The 15,445-nt window shown below is 40.3% G+C and overlaps 1 protein-coding gene across 8 annotated transcripts in view; it reads right to left on the bottom strand.

The window, feature by feature from the left end:
- Positions 1–15,445, bottom strand: part of LOC144530052 (histone acetyltransferase KAT7-like) — a 29,597-nt gene that overhangs the window by 10,363 nt on the left and 3,789 nt on the right. For 2 of the 8 annotated variants that reach the window (XM_078269458.1, XM_078269457.1), the window contains exons 3-10: positions 13,740–13,958; positions 7,218–7,499; positions 6,620–6,702; positions 6,072–6,158; positions 4,005–4,103; positions 3,213–3,323; positions 3,048–3,095; positions 2,294–2,485 (exon numbers count right to left, since the gene is read on the bottom strand). In XM_078269458.1, the coding sequence (XP_078125584.1) occupies positions 2,294–2,485; positions 3,048–3,095; positions 3,213–3,323; positions 4,005–4,103; positions 6,072–6,158; positions 6,620–6,702; positions 7,218–7,499; positions 13,740–13,958 (1,121 nt within the window). The remainder of the gene's footprint in view (positions 1–2,293; positions 2,486–3,047; positions 3,096–3,212; positions 3,324–4,004; positions 4,104–6,071; positions 6,159–6,619; positions 6,703–7,217; positions 7,500–13,739; positions 13,959–15,445) is intronic. The other 6 variants (XM_078269463.1, XM_078269459.1, XM_078269464.1 and 3 more) reach the window with 4 other exon arrangements.

The raw sequence follows: 15,445 nt of genomic DNA, 5'->3' as shown, positions 1-15,445 counted from the left end.
TCCGTGCTTAATAAATGCCCTAATCTTAGACAAACCTTTATGTGTAATATTGGTGAAGTGCCCCTTTAAACCACGCTAGAGTATGTGCTAAGTGTAAAAAAGGTTTAATCCCAGAGGACTGTTCTTATTTAGTTTCAAAATTCAAGTTCTCTTTTTAATACTGCAAAAGCTGCCACAGTCTTCTACAGGCAACAATGCTCTGGCCATGTATTTGATTGCCATCCAAGCTCCAAAGCATTAAGTTCAGCAGAGCACCGAGTCCGGTAAAAGGTCCTCTTTTCGCTTCTCTCACTCCAATATAGAAACGGTGTGAACTACATTAGAAGGTCAAAGTTATACAGTCTATCTAAATAGAGTCTGCATGGTTTAGGAATAAAATAATGAATAGCCTTAGGCATTGAGATAGTAAGGTTATAGTTGGAACTAAGGCAATCGCCCAGCCTCATTTTGTGCCACAGTCCATTTTCATTTTGAATCATCAACATTACTGACTGGAAGCTGTAATCTTTTGGTTATCGATCAGAGACAGTTAATAAGCTAAGATAAAGTCCCGCCCCCTACACCTGGGAGAATTTGCAATATTAAGCAGTTGTTTTTTTTCCCCTTATTAAAAAGTGGGATGAATGTGAGAACAAATAAAACTAAAACATAAAAAATACTGAAACAGAAGGAAGCATTTTTTTAATAGAAACATTTTTTTCCCACTTTTTCTAACAATACATCATCTCCCCAGTGAAAAGACCATTGAAACTTCAAAGAACACCTAGCACATTATATACTGTACCGCATGGTTGGTGCTGATGATCCATGTTTGTGTTAGAAATACTAAGGAAAGTCACAAGTATGTTTGATGACAAACAGTATATCAGCAGACTGAATCTGTAAAGTGAATTCTACAGGAGAAAATAATGCGTCCAAACAAATGTGTGACAGTGAAAAAAAAAGTGTATCTGCAGGTCTAAAAACACCAAATCTAAAACTTTTAGAACATGATGCCAACTGGAATTGGATTAAAAGGTAAACCTGGGTTACCAAAACCAAGAACCATTTCTGTTTGAACACAGAGCTCTTGAAGTTTGTGAAACTACGCATAAACTAGCAAAATTAGAAGTTTTGTGTGATTGGAATCAGCCCCACTCTGTGTTAATCTGACATTGGAGTCCAGTGGTGTGACCGGGAGGAATTGCAAGTAAGATTTAAAGAAACATTAAAACCTAACTAGACTGTCTATAAAACAACAGTAATTTTTCACATCTTTAAAATGTAAAGTGTTGCATTGTGGGATTGTTAGCAGTTGATTTCAGACACAGCCATTCCCTCATTTTTAAAGGGTAACCGGTTTATTTCAACCTGGACCCTATTTTCCTATGTTTTTGTGTTTAAGTGACTAATGGAAACAACAATCTTTGACATTGGTCCAGTTTTAAGCAAGATTGCTGCTTTTGGCAGTCAGCCAAACAAGCTACAATGTAAGTTAATAGGGAAATGGTGCACGGTTCCATTTACATTCACAAAAGTGCTCGTTTTGCCACTGACATGCTCAGATTATTGTTCTAAGTGTCTTACACACAACATTATGGAAATGATATCTACAAACCTTTCTGTTAAAGAGTAAGATCCTTTTTCAAAACAGCCGTGAAATTGGGTTAGCTAACGCCACCAGATTCAACGTAAATAAAAAAACATTTTAGCATATTAAATCCACTTGATTCAAAGTTGACAGAAGCAAAATAAAACTATGAAAAGCCATTTTGGTTCGTCTTTCCGCTTTTCACAATCACAAACCCTAGTTTTGATTGAAATAAACACATAATTTACCGATATTCATGTTGTGGTATCTTTAGTGACGATGCTGTATGGAAGAGGAAAATACGTTCTATACATGCTCTATACACGCTAAGTATTGTTTTTTTTAAATGGAGTCGGGGGGGGTTTGCGCTAGCGATCACGAGCTGTTTATGGTTAAACAAAAAGGTCTTAAAGAGGTTTTAAAAAGGGATTGTTTCCATAATGTTGTCAGACACTTAGTATAATAATCTGAGCCTGTCAGTGGATAAAACAGCACTTTAAGAAAACGAAATTGAAGACGCACATTTGCCCTATAGGATTACATTGCAGCTCAGTCTGTGGCTACCGGTTACAGCAACCTCGCTTAATACTGGACCAATTTCAAAGAGTGTTGTTCCCATCAGTCACTTACACACACAAACATACAAAAATAGGGTCCAGGTTGAAAAACCCCGAAATTACCCTTTAAGAACGTGCATATGCCCCATAGAAAAAGCTGCCTTACCATGTGCCTGCGCAGAATGGTCTGGCTCTTCATGTACTTAAGGCAAAACTCGCACATGTAGAGCCTCCCCAGGCGGGCGTATTCCTCTGGGTATGGAGAATGGTACCACGTGTCGAGCTCGTAGCGGCCAAACACAATGGTCTTTATCATGTTGCTGCCCTCTGACACCTGGCCGGCCAGACGAAGTTTCTCCTATACAGGCCAGCAAAGGAGGGAAAGGGAGATGGGGAAAGGAAGTGAAAAGGTACAAAAGAGGACAAGAAAAGAGGGCAGGCGAGCAGGCAGAGGGGAGAGAGGAGAAAGAGGAAATATCCCAATTATTCAGGGAAGAGAATCTGGTGAACCAAATGGTGTAAACGTAACATATGGCCTCAAATCAGGGGCAAGTGAATTTTAGATAAAAAATTAGCTACATGACCAGGCAATGACAACTTTATTTTGACGAAGAAAGTATAAAAAATTTTATACTGATGGATACCTATATTTTACGTTTTTCAAGATGGCTTTTGTTTAGAACAAGTATATATATATATATATATATATATATATATACATACATACATACATACATATATATACACACACATATATATATAAGTGTATGCCATTTGTAGTTTAACCGACTAAAAACATAGAACCATCAATGTGATTGTTAAGAGCAAGCCTGATTAAAATAACATCTGAATGGGTCACAAAGTAACAGAGCAGAAGAAGAAACAAACACAGAATAACAGGAAGTGATCGTCCAAACTACCAAAAATATCTCAGACTCCTCATGTGGCTGCAGAGGAGGGTTTGCTGACTGAAACAGAGAAGAAGAGGAATAATGCAGAAAAAGGGGAGGGGGGGGGGGGCAATAAAAACAAAGGGAAGGAGGAAAGAGTAAGGGAGGGACGTGATGATGAGTTTTCTCTCTTACAAGGTCCTCCGAGGCACGTGCCTGCGCTTTCCTGAACAGCTCGAGGTCGTAGTCGCTGGTGATGTTCTCCAGCAGCGGCTCCCTGCTAGCTCTGTGGCTCTGACGGTGCTCCTGGAAGTCGTGGGGCGGAGAGAGAGAAACAAAGAAAGTCAAAACATAGTACGGGAAGGATAGGTGGAGGGGAGAGGTTTATGAAGGAGTATTGTCCGTGGTTGGAATTGTTTTGAGTGTGGTCTAGACCTACTCTATCTGTAAAGTGTCCTGAGATTACTCCTGACACTATAATAACACAATAAATAAAACAGAAAAATGAATTAAGTACATTTACTTAAATACAATTTTGAGGTACTTGCACTTTACTTGAGCCTTTTCTTTTCATGCCACTTTTTTCTTCTACTCCATTACATAACAGAGAAAAATATTGTACTTTTTACTCCACTACATTAATCTGACAGCTTTAGTTACTAAAGTAAGGTTTTGTTATAAATAAGCTACCAATACAATAAACAGGCCTACAAGTCCTGAAATGTTTAGAAAAAAACTTAGTTGATTGACACAACTGGTTTGATCTTTTCCAGTTTCTAAAATGTGAGGAGGTTTCTGCATTGAGTACTTTTGCTTTGAATACTTTGTCCATTTTCCTGATGATACGTAGATACTTTTACTTGAGTGACATTTTCAATGCAGGACTTTGACTAGAGTATTTTTTACAGTTTGGTATTAGTACTTTTACTAGAGTAAAGGATGTGAATACCACCACTAAGTATTCCCGTTCATTTCTCACCCACTTACCATGTGCTTCTCCTTCTGCTCCTTATTGAGGCTAGAATTCCTCTTCCTCCTCAGCTCCGTCACCTTCTCCTTGTAGCGCAGCTGACGCTCTGTCGGGGCCTGGAACCACACAGACACAAACACACTTAAACAGAGAAGATTATACACTTGCATTTTGACCCCTTTACCTTTTGAGGAGTGCCTGGTGTGAATATATAAAGAAAAAATGTCTTGCCGAGTTATATCAACTTCCATTAATACAAGTATAGATATTGTATCACTGCTTGATTAGCGAGCTAGATAAAGTAAGCGCAACCGTAGCAACAGTGGACAGGGAGGGTCATTGGAAATTGCGATGCAATTATTGACAGTAATACGTTGCATGCCTCCGCCAGTGTGCAGAGTCAAAGCAAAACAAAACGTGGTCAATCAAGTAATGTGTTGTAGTTATGAGTTTGTAGTGAAGTAGCCCTATTTCATCAACTGACTTTATTTATTTTATTCGCCAACATAGATCTTCACTCGCATTCGACGTGTGCTAATTTTGGACCATGAAAGTAAGTCCCATGCCTTTAACACCTATACTGGCGTCCCACAGGAAGCTATACTCGGGCCACTTTTATGTGTATTTAAATTATTTGCCATTTGCTGAGGATACAGTGATCCATACTCATAGTTGCACAGACAGCAACCTGCTTACAAACATACCAACGCAATAAGCCATTTTGCAGCGTGGCTAAACTGTTCATCTTATCATTGTCTTAAGTTCAATGTACCAAAATCTGTGAGTGTGTTCCCTTCAAAAAGGCCATGTACCACTCATGGATAAAATATATATAGATAATTTTATATATTTTATATATTTATAAAATATGTAATTTTATTCTGTTTAAGGGTTCCCTTTTAACATCTGGCCAGGGATAATGGATTAAAATCAGCTTTTTAGGCCAAATCTGGCTCATTTACGGTCTTTGTTATTGATCAATGATCAAAGCCCTTTCACACTCACTGTGACCCAACCAACAGCAGCCTTTCATCACTTTGCCTCTGGCCCTGCTATATTGAGGAATCACCTCTCTGACCTGAGGTATTACTGCTTTAAAGGTCCCATGGCATGAAAATTTAACTTTATGAGGTTTTTTTTAACATTAATATGAGTTCCCCCAGCCTGCCTATGGTCCCCCAGTGGCTAGAAATGGCGATAGGTGTAAACCGAGCCCTGGGTATCCTGCTCTGCCTTTGAGAAAATGAAAACTCAGATGGGCCGATCCTCCCCTTTCTCTGCTTTACCCGCCCAGAGAATTTGGCCCGCCCATGAGAAAGAGAGAGACATCATGGCTTGCAAACAAGCAAGTTGGTCAAGGCCACACCCCCACCATCGACCTTGCCCCCCCCTCTCCTCCTCAATAGCATTTAAAGCTACAGACACAGAAATGGCACATCCTAAGGAAAGCTCATTGTGGGACTGGCTCTAGTGGCTGTAATTCTGCACCAAGGCTGAATTTCAGGAAAGAGACTTCAGATAACCACTAAGGCCTATATAAAAGAGACTTCAGATACAGTATTAGGGGAACACTAAGGCCTATATAAAAGCATCCAAAAAGCAGCATGTCATAGGACCTTTAAGAGTTATTCTGCAGAGTGTGGGAAGTTTATGTATATAGTATATTCAATTCAATTTCAATTCAATTTTATTTATAGTATCAAATCATAACAAGAGTTATCGACACTTTACAGATAGAGCATGTCTAGACCACACTCTATAATTTACAAAGACCCAACAATTCCAGTAATTCCCCCAAGAGCAAGCATTTAGTGCAACAGTGGTGAGGAAGAACTCCCTTTTAGGGAGAAACCTCGGGTGGTGAGGAAAACTTCCTTGTGCATGTATGTTTTAAGTGTGAGCATGTGTCACCATGTGTTATGCTTGTCTGATGCACTTGCACATGCTGTATATATATATATATATATATATATATATATATATATATATATATATATATATATATATATATATATATATATATATATGTGTATGTGTGTGTGTGTGTGTGTGTGTGTGTGTGTGTGTGTGTGCTTGTGTGTTACCTGGTTTCTTGTGGAGTGTCTGTTCTCGTCCTGGCGGTGTGACAGCGTCCTTTCCTCGGCCTGTTTATCGCGCGTCGATGCCTTGCCCTAACAAAACATCAACACTGTCTACCACCAACGACTCACAACCACCCCCACAGCGGAAAAATTGCAGCAACCACCTCCATGTTCCTGGGAGGCTTCGCAGCTTGACAACTTCAATTTGAGTCTGTGAGTTTCCTTCAGTTTCATCCACAGGACACTTGGTCACAGTGTGATGGCTGAGATGTTCCCACAGTGGAAACTTGGTATGACTAATAAGGTATATCATAAAAGCTACAACGAAGTAACTGAAGCAAGAATGTGACTTTTTTTTTTTTTTTTACTCCAGTGTGGCAGATCTTCTCAGAAAAACACAACAAAATACTAAATACTGTAAGATGACAGAAAACACATAAAATGGTCAGAGCTTCCTGTGGGAAATGTTTCTGTTTTAAAATAGCATTCGGCGTCATGGTTTCACACTCACTTCTTACCCTGTGTGTATGTATGTGTGTGCGTGTGTGTACCTTGCATTCATCAGCAGAGAGATTGTGGTAGAGAGGACATCCTGATATGGAGAAATGTCTCTCATGCCTCCCTGTTAGATGACCTGAGAGAGAAAAGAGAAGGAGAATTGGATTAGGGGTTTGAACCTGGATCGTGTTCGCAGCTGCTGCCATGGTCCTGCTCGACGCCCTGCTATGCCCTGCACTGCTACTACTATTATTGCTAGTCAATGTTCTACTATCCTAATTGTTACTATACGTGTCACTGTTCATCATACCAACTGCTATAATTATTATGAATCATATTTCTGTATATCTGTATCCAGTGTCTCTGTGTCCTAACCGGCCGCCCACCAAGAGCCAAATGCTTGCTCTTGGGCGGAATTGTTGGGTCTTTGTAAATTACAGAGTGTGGTCTAGACCTACTCTATCTGTAAAGTGTCCTGACATAACTTCTGTTATGATTTGACACATTAAATACAACTGAATTGAATTGAGAACGGGGGAGGGAAACAGAGAGGGAAAGAGACAGAGCGATGTATGCAGAGAGCTAAGGGTGGGTGCATAGGAGCAGGACATCTGATCCAATGAAATACTGTTGCGGTGTTTCTGCCCTCACCCAATGAGTTGCACCCAGGTGTGGGACACTTCATGTTGAAGTTGTAGCTCTCGTGGAAGCGCCGTCGTTTCGGCCGGTGGGAAAGGTCATGGGCGGCGGCCTCTTTGAGTGACAGCTCTTTGGCCAATCTCTCGTCCTCCTCTTGTGAAACTACAATATCGTTGCTAGAAGACACGAGGTCGTTGCTGTGACTGGAAACCTCGATGTCTGACTCTGAGGAGGGGGCGTTACCTGTCGGGGTCCGGGGAGGGGTCTCGTCCCGGTCCGCCCCCTGCTTCAGGTCTGCGTGAGACAATCAGGACAGAGGGAATTAGAGGGAAGGATTGCAAGAATGCTGTGTATAAACTTACAACTCCTGCATAAATCTGTGGTTTCAACTGAAAGTCAAAGAGTGAACAAATTTAATATTTTCAAATGAGTGATCATCATAGAGATAATAAATATGTACCCTAATGATCTCATTCTAAAGGCTTGGTACAATTATGGGGTAGATGAACTGTGGTTTCAGATTATCCCGGGAGAAAGTTGTCCCAGCACAAACAACAGAATGTTCAATAATGGCTTTCATGCAGGGTTCATGTTCAATAATGGCTTTCATGCAGGGTTCATGTTCAATAATGGCTTTCATGCAGGTTAGCAAATGGTGGACTAAATACAACTCCTGTGGGTTGGAAAACAGCAGTACAGCAACAGTAGCACTGACAGAAAACAAAAAATGAGCATTAAAAATCTGTATATCCCTAAATAGCCTAAATAGTCTTGGATTTTTTTTAAATCCCTTTTCTATCTCTATTGCCAAAATCTATCTTAAGGGAAGTCTCTGTAGACCGCAAATGTGACCACATACAGATGCAGTTAACACCCTCCTGCAATGGCTGCCAGCAGAGAAATCCAATAGTAAAGACTGATGTTACTGCAGCAGAAGACCATTGCTTGAGCTCAGAGAGGCAGGTGAATGGGACATTTTGCAACCCATTTCTTCTCCTATTTATCCAGTCACATTGGACTATTTTAGATGTCAGGCAATTCTTTTTTTTAATTTAACTTGGCAGAGATTGCAAACCTCTGCCAATGCTAAACAATTTCTTTAACTTCGTGTTACACCCCAAAACATCTTTCCTAACACCAACAAGCATTTAAAGTGAGTCACTCTCCTGATAAACCCTGCAGGTAGACAAAACAAGCAAACAAAGACACAAAGAGGTACCTATAATAATAATAGCAGGTGGTGTTTGAGTAGTTTTTTTTTTTTTTAAATGTCCAGGGATGTAGCATGTCAGATATCTGCAGGGAGGGTATTCCAGAGAGATGGGGCTGCAACATGAAAGGCTGAATCTCCAAAGGTACAGAGTCTGGTGTGGGGAATGGAGAGCAGGCCAGCGTCTGAGTACCGCAAGTTTCAGGGTGGGGTGTATAGATGGAGGAGGTCAGAGAGGTACTGTGGGGCCAGGGCATGGAGGAATTTGTCACCTACAAATCCCTCCACGACAATCTATGACAAACTCAGTTATTTTGTTAAATATTGTGATCACAATAGCTAATCAGGGTTGTTGGTCTTGACAATTCATTCATTTTTCCCCAAGGATAATTCGAGTACTACATTGTTACATCTTGATATTTTTTTGCCGAACCAGTGAGCACTCATATTGCGTGAAAAGTGCCAACTATCTGTGGCTGAAACTAGTAGGGCTGAACGATTTTTGAAAATAATCTAATTGCGATTTTTTTCACAAATATTGCGATTCAATATGCGATTATTTTTTAAGCTCTTTGTCTTCTGTATTATTCAACAACAACAAGCAATAAATCATTGTATAGTATGAACAACACAAGATTAGATATATTAAACAAACTGTTCTTTCCTGGAGGCCAGGCCTGTATGTGATGATGAAATTAGGTGATGCATGTATTTATATGAATGACATCTTTTATTTAACTACTTCAGTCACAGTAGTATATTGAGCACTGACCAAGCCTGGTGTAAACATTCATATGAAAGTCAGAAACAAATCACACAAACTAAAGTGCAGATTGCAGAAATATAAAAACAAATGTGTGGCTTTACCACACTTAGTAATATATACATTTAATTATCATTTACTGTAATAAACATGTGTAAACATGCACTTTTTAAACACTGTCTTTGAACTTTACTATACAGTTAAATAAGTATGTGTGTGTACAACGGTGTGTTTTTTTTACAGCGTCAACGTTGCACTCAGAGACAGAGAGGCTATCGTTACGTTAGCAGTAGCATGCTGCTGCTGGTCTTGCCGTGGGATTAACTGTACTAATGAAACCGTTGAAACAACGCAGCCACGCTGCCGTGAAAGCTCCCCGAACGTCATTTATCAGAGTCTGGTTGTTACCCCTCTCAGTAGCAGCTCCTCCACTCCATATCTTTATAACGGAGCTAACCGGAGCTAACTGCTAACTGGAGCTAACCGCTAATCAGAGCTAATCGTTGCCAACCGAGCCTTCAGTTCTGCGTGCCTGTATCCATTAACTGCATGTATGGACTCGAGCCCGAAAAAAACCTTAATTTTATTAAACTGGCTGTAAAAGTTTTAAACTACAACTTTGAGTTGGTCGAATGATCTTGAAATCTGCTCAAGGTACGGCATAGCGTTAGCGTGCTAAGTTGATGCTTTCTCTGCGGAGTGCAGACTGATTTGCTCACGCGAGTCATGTGACCAAATCGCAGCCTTTGCGATTAGGAAATCGCGTTTTAACATATCGCGATATTATTGCAAATGCGATTAATCGTTCAGCCCTAGAAACTAGGGCTAGGCGATATGGAGAACATCACGATATTTTTGACCAAATACATCGATCTCGATGTTGTGGCGATTTTGTATGGTTGACTATTAGTGCTTTAAAAACATATTTACACAATGAGAGTTTTGATATATAATCATCAATAATGTGGATACAATGACAAAGTGGGTAAAGGCAAATAATAAAACAGCTAGAAAGTTTAGAAAATTACATCACTTTACTGTGATGCAGCCTTTAAAACAAGGACAAGATAACACTTATGTCATATTATGATATCCAAAATTTAAGGCGATATCTAGTCTCATATATCGATGCCGATATAATAATATATTGCCTAGCCCTAGCTGAAGCATAATTGATGGAAGAACCACTGGTGTTAATGATAATAAGGAATTCCCAAGAATCTCTCTAGCTATCCTCATGGTCGAGGTCAGTTTGTCACCTATTGAGGAATTAGCTCTTGTTAACATTAAATCTGGTGTTCCACAAGGGTCACTTTTAGAGCCCATGATCTACAGTATAGTCTATAGTTATTTTGAGGAGTCAAAGAGGAGCCAAACGATAAGCCCCACATCTGTTGCTACTGTATGATTATTTCCTTGTTTTAATATGTTAACAAACAAACTAGGTTTATGTGACATACACATGATGAAAATTCATGACTTGTGTTTAACTGTGTACCATGACATCACTCTTAATATTGTTTCACGACATGACTCAATGTTTAGGCACTAAATTATACAACTGAACATCCAAACAATGCATGTGCAGATGTATCTGCTTTAATGGATACAGATCACCCCCTCCTGCAGTGTCTAAAGTTAGACTGGTCTCTGTAAGGTAATTCATAATTCGTCCCTGTGTCAAAACACAAGTCCAAGATATGCACAGAGACATATTTGTCTTCTTTATAATCAGGAACACACTGTGATCACAGACAGGGCTCATGACATTAGCTGAATGGCACTGCAATGAATGAATGAAACACGCAGATAGACGCCCTTCCTCCTCCTCCTTCTCAGCCTCTACCCCTCACGTCATTCTCTAGATTAATACAGTGGGGCAAAAAAGTATTTAGTCAGCCACTAATTGTGCAAGTTCTCCCACTTAAAAAGATGAGAGAGGCCTGTAATTTTCATCATAGGTACACTTCAACTACGAGAGCCAAAATAAGGGGAAAAAAATCCAGAAAATCACATTGTAGGATTTTTAATGAATTTATTTGCAAATTCCTCGGGAAAATAAGTATTTGGTCACCTACAAACAAGCAAGATTTCTGGCTCTCACAGACCTGTAACTTCTTCTTTAAGAGGCTCCTCTGTCCTCCACTCGTTACCTGTATTAATGGCACCTGTTTGAACTTATCAGTATAAAAGACACCTGTCCACAACCTCAAACAGTCACACTCCAAACTCCACTATGGCCAAGACCAAACAGCTGTCAAAGGACACCAGAAACAAAATTGTAGACCTGCACCAGGCTGGGAAGACTGAATCTGCAATAGGTAAGCAGCTTGGTGTGAAGAAATCAACTGTGGGAGCAATTATAAGAAAATGGAAGACATACAAGACCACTGATAATCTCCCTCGATCTGGGGCTCCACGCAAGATCTCACCCCGTGGGGTCAAAATGATCACAAGAACGGTGAGCAAAAATCCCAGAACCACACGGGGGGACCTAGTGAATGACCTGCAGAGAGCTGGGACCAAAGTAACAAAGGCTACCATCAGTAACACAATACGCCGCCAGGGACTCAAATCCTGCAGTGCCAGACGTGTCCCCCTGCTTAAGCCTGTACATGTCCAGGCCCGTCTGGAGTTTGCTAGAGAGCATTTGGATGATCCAGAAGAGGATTGGGAGAATGTCATATGGTCAAATGAAACCAAAATAGAACTTTTTGGTAAAAACTCAACTCATCGTGGTGGAGGGGAAAGAATGCTCAGTTGCATCCAAAGAACACCATACCTACTGTGAAGCATGGGGGTGGAAACATCATGCTTTGGGGCTGTTTATCTGCAAAGGGACCAGGACAACTGATCCGTGTAAAGGAAAGAATGAATGGGGCGTGTATCGTGAGATTTTGAGTGAAAACCTCCTTCCATCAGCAAGGACATTGAAGATGAAACGTGGCTGGGTCTTTCAGCATGACAATGATCCCAAACACACCGCCCGGGCAACGAAGGAGTGGCTTCGTAAGAAGCATTTCAGGTTCCTGGAGTGGCCTAGCCAGTCTCCAGATCTCAACCCCATAGAACATCTTTGTAGGGAGTTGAAAGTCCGTGTTGCCCAGCGACAGCCCCAAAACATCACTGCTCTAGAGGAGATCTGCATGGAGGAATGGGCCAAAATACCAGCAACAGTGTGTGAACACCTTGTGAAGACTTACAGAAAACATTTGACCTCTGTCATTGCCAGCAAAGGGTCTATAACAAAGTATTGAGATGAACTTTTGATATTGAGCAAATACTTATTTTCCACCATAATTTGCAAATAAATTCATTAAAAATCCTACAATGTGATTTTCTGGATTTTTTTTTTCTCATTTTGGCTCTCATAGTTGAAGTGTACCTATGATGAAAATTACAGGCCTTTTTAAGTGAGAGAACTTGCAGAATTGGTGGCTGACTAAATACTTTTTTGCCCCACTGTATGTCATATTTCGAAACTGAAAAAAAGGTTTGAAAGGTTGAAACTCTAACCTAACCCTTGACATCTAATAAAAAATTTTGCTAGATTGAAACTAAGTTTAAAGGCTTGAATAGTGTTTTTAGGCTGAAACAAAACTCAATTCTCTGCAAACATTGCTTTTGTATTTGAGTTTTGCTCTGCAACTGCAGCACTCTATTTACAATACAACACATTTTCAGAGTTTGAAAGGAGTCACTATTCTCCCGATCTATTAACTTTGTTTTCTAGGTTTGGAACCTTGTAAATGGTGATCTGAAAACTGTTATGTGCATATGTTGGGGGAAAAACGTTCTGAAACATTGAAACGCAAGTTTCGAAAGGGCGAATCTTTATTTTTGAAATATGCGAATGGACATTTTTTTTGCACTCGTATTTCAGACTCATCTTTCAGAGATGAATTTAGTTTCTGGCAGTGTTGTCTCGCAGCTCTGGAAACTGAAACTCTAAAATTCCCACTTCAAAAAAAAAAAAAAATAAATAAAAAGCACGCGTCATAAGGGGTCTTTTCAACCCACTTTAGACGAAACCACCAGTGGCAGCACTGGGTCTAACCTGTGTAGTAACAGAAAGTTTGCTGATCCGGTATCGGTGTGGTCCAGAATCAGACTCTTGACGCTGGGCCTTGCATGTATGTGGATATGTGTTATACATATATAAATAAGTGAAGAATTGTTTTGTATTTAACTAAAGTACAAACATAGAAAAAAGGGGGTAGGACTTAGGACTTCTTCCTACTCCTTTTTGAACATGGAAATCCTTATTTGAATCATTTACAATAATTTTGAAAGATATGTTTGCTGAGGATTTTTAGTTAGTTAATTAGTTAGTTAGTTAGTTAGTTTTCTTGCCTGTACTGAAATGTAGTACATGTTCCTATTTATCTTTATTTTTTAACAACACATAACGTTCAAAATAAAACTAAACATAATCATCTCATACCCTTCCATACCCTTCATCTACTCATCGTTCTTTCCTTTTACTCTACCTTTGGTCCTCTCCCTCTATCTCCTGACTGCTCTCTTCACTGAAACATACAGTACACACTGCTGCTCTCACCGTTAGCCTCGGTCTCTGAGCCAGACGACCTGCTCTGACGCAGTGGGTATTTTTTGGCTGTGGTGTTTGTCGCCCCCTGCTGGCTGCGTGTGATCCTGCGCCCAGAGGAGAAGACGGACGCAGCCACTGCTGCTGCTGTGGCCGACTCGGCTGCCGAATCAAGGCCTTCGTCAGGACCCGGGGCTGCAGGAGAACTGCTCCGTACTGAGCTGCAGTTATCTAGAGGAGAGGAGAGGAGAGGAGAGGAGAGGAGCGGTTTTCAAAGTCCCTTTATTGGACCATTTTCAGATAAGATTCACAATCACAGAAAATCAACATACAAAAAAACCTAAAAAAAATAAAAACAACAACAACAAAACCTTTCAAACAAATATGTGCTTTTCTTAATCAAAAATTAAACACCAACTCCCCATCCTCCCCCACGGAGCATAACATCCCCACCCCACCCCCCCACAGCCCACAAATGACTGAAAACCATCATCTGGTAGTAGGAACGTTCCACCCTCAATCAGGCCTTGACCAGTCCTTCCAGAACCGGCACTGACTCTACACTACCAGCACCCTGAGCCCGCTTCCTGCGTGTTAGCCAGATTTGTCGCAAACAAAAAGTTCAATAAAATGTGAACAGTCTCTTTTTGCTTTCTGTATTTTGGACCAAAAATGAACAATTCCAAAGAAAAAAAAACTCCCCAAAACCCTGAACACACCTTTTAAGAAGCTGTAGCAGATCTGACAGCCGAGGACACTGAACAAATATTACATTACATTACATATCATTTAGCTGACGCTTTTATCCAAAGCGACTTACAGTTGCTATATATGTCAGAGGCCGCACACCTCTGGAGCAACTAGGGGTTGACCCAGTGTGGTAGACCCAGCCTCTCTGAGACTGGCCCGCAGGCTGGCAGATAGTAATGTTCGAGTCCTTAAAAAGTTGTTGAAAAACAAAGGTTCCTCAAACAACCACATTCCCGGAGTTTCATTTGCATCACGAGAACATTTTAGGAGAGGAGAGGAGAGATGAAGAGAGGGAAAGATAACAGAAGAGAAGAGAGAGGAAAAGAAGAGAGGGGAAGAGAAGAGAGAGAAAGAGAAGAGAGGGGAAGAGAAGATAATGAACTACAATTTTAGAGGGTTTTTAATTAGCAACTATTTTGATAATCAATTGGTAATTGAAGTCCTTTTTCATTCAAAAATGACAACATTTCCTAGTTCCCAGCCTCTAACTTGTGAGAATTTGCGGCCACTCTTTGTCTCATGTTATCGTCAAATGCGCATCTTTAGCTTTTAGATGATTAGTGATTTGATGATGTCAGCAAAGATGAATCACAAAACTTAATCAGCAGAATAAATGATAATGGAAATAATCATTTCTACTATGATTGTCTACATGGAAACTTGTAAGAAAATGTCCTGCAAAAACTTTAGTTTACAATCTGCTGAACAGACGCATTTAAGTTTTCCAAATTCTAGATTGATTTCTCAAACCTAAGCAGTCTGTAACTGAGCAACTCCAAGCAGAAACAGGAAAGAAGACAGAGTTACTTGTTGCAAATGGGCTCAATGCTTATGAAGAGACTAATCCCGCCACAGAAAAGAAGACTGAACCTCCGACGCCGCTTCTTTTTAGAGAAAACGAGCCTCCGTGCTTTTTCTAAAGCCTCTACGGGGACTAGGAGAGCAAACAACTTCTCTCAGTGACAAAA

Source organism: Sander vitreus, chromosome 15 (assembly GCF_031162955.1).
Source record: "Sander vitreus isolate 19-12246 chromosome 15, sanVit1, whole genome shotgun sequence".
NCBI classification, from domain to species: Eukaryota; Metazoa; Chordata; class Actinopteri; order Perciformes; family Percidae; genus Sander; species Sander vitreus.
This window is presented reverse-complemented; position numbering and strand designations above follow the sequence as displayed.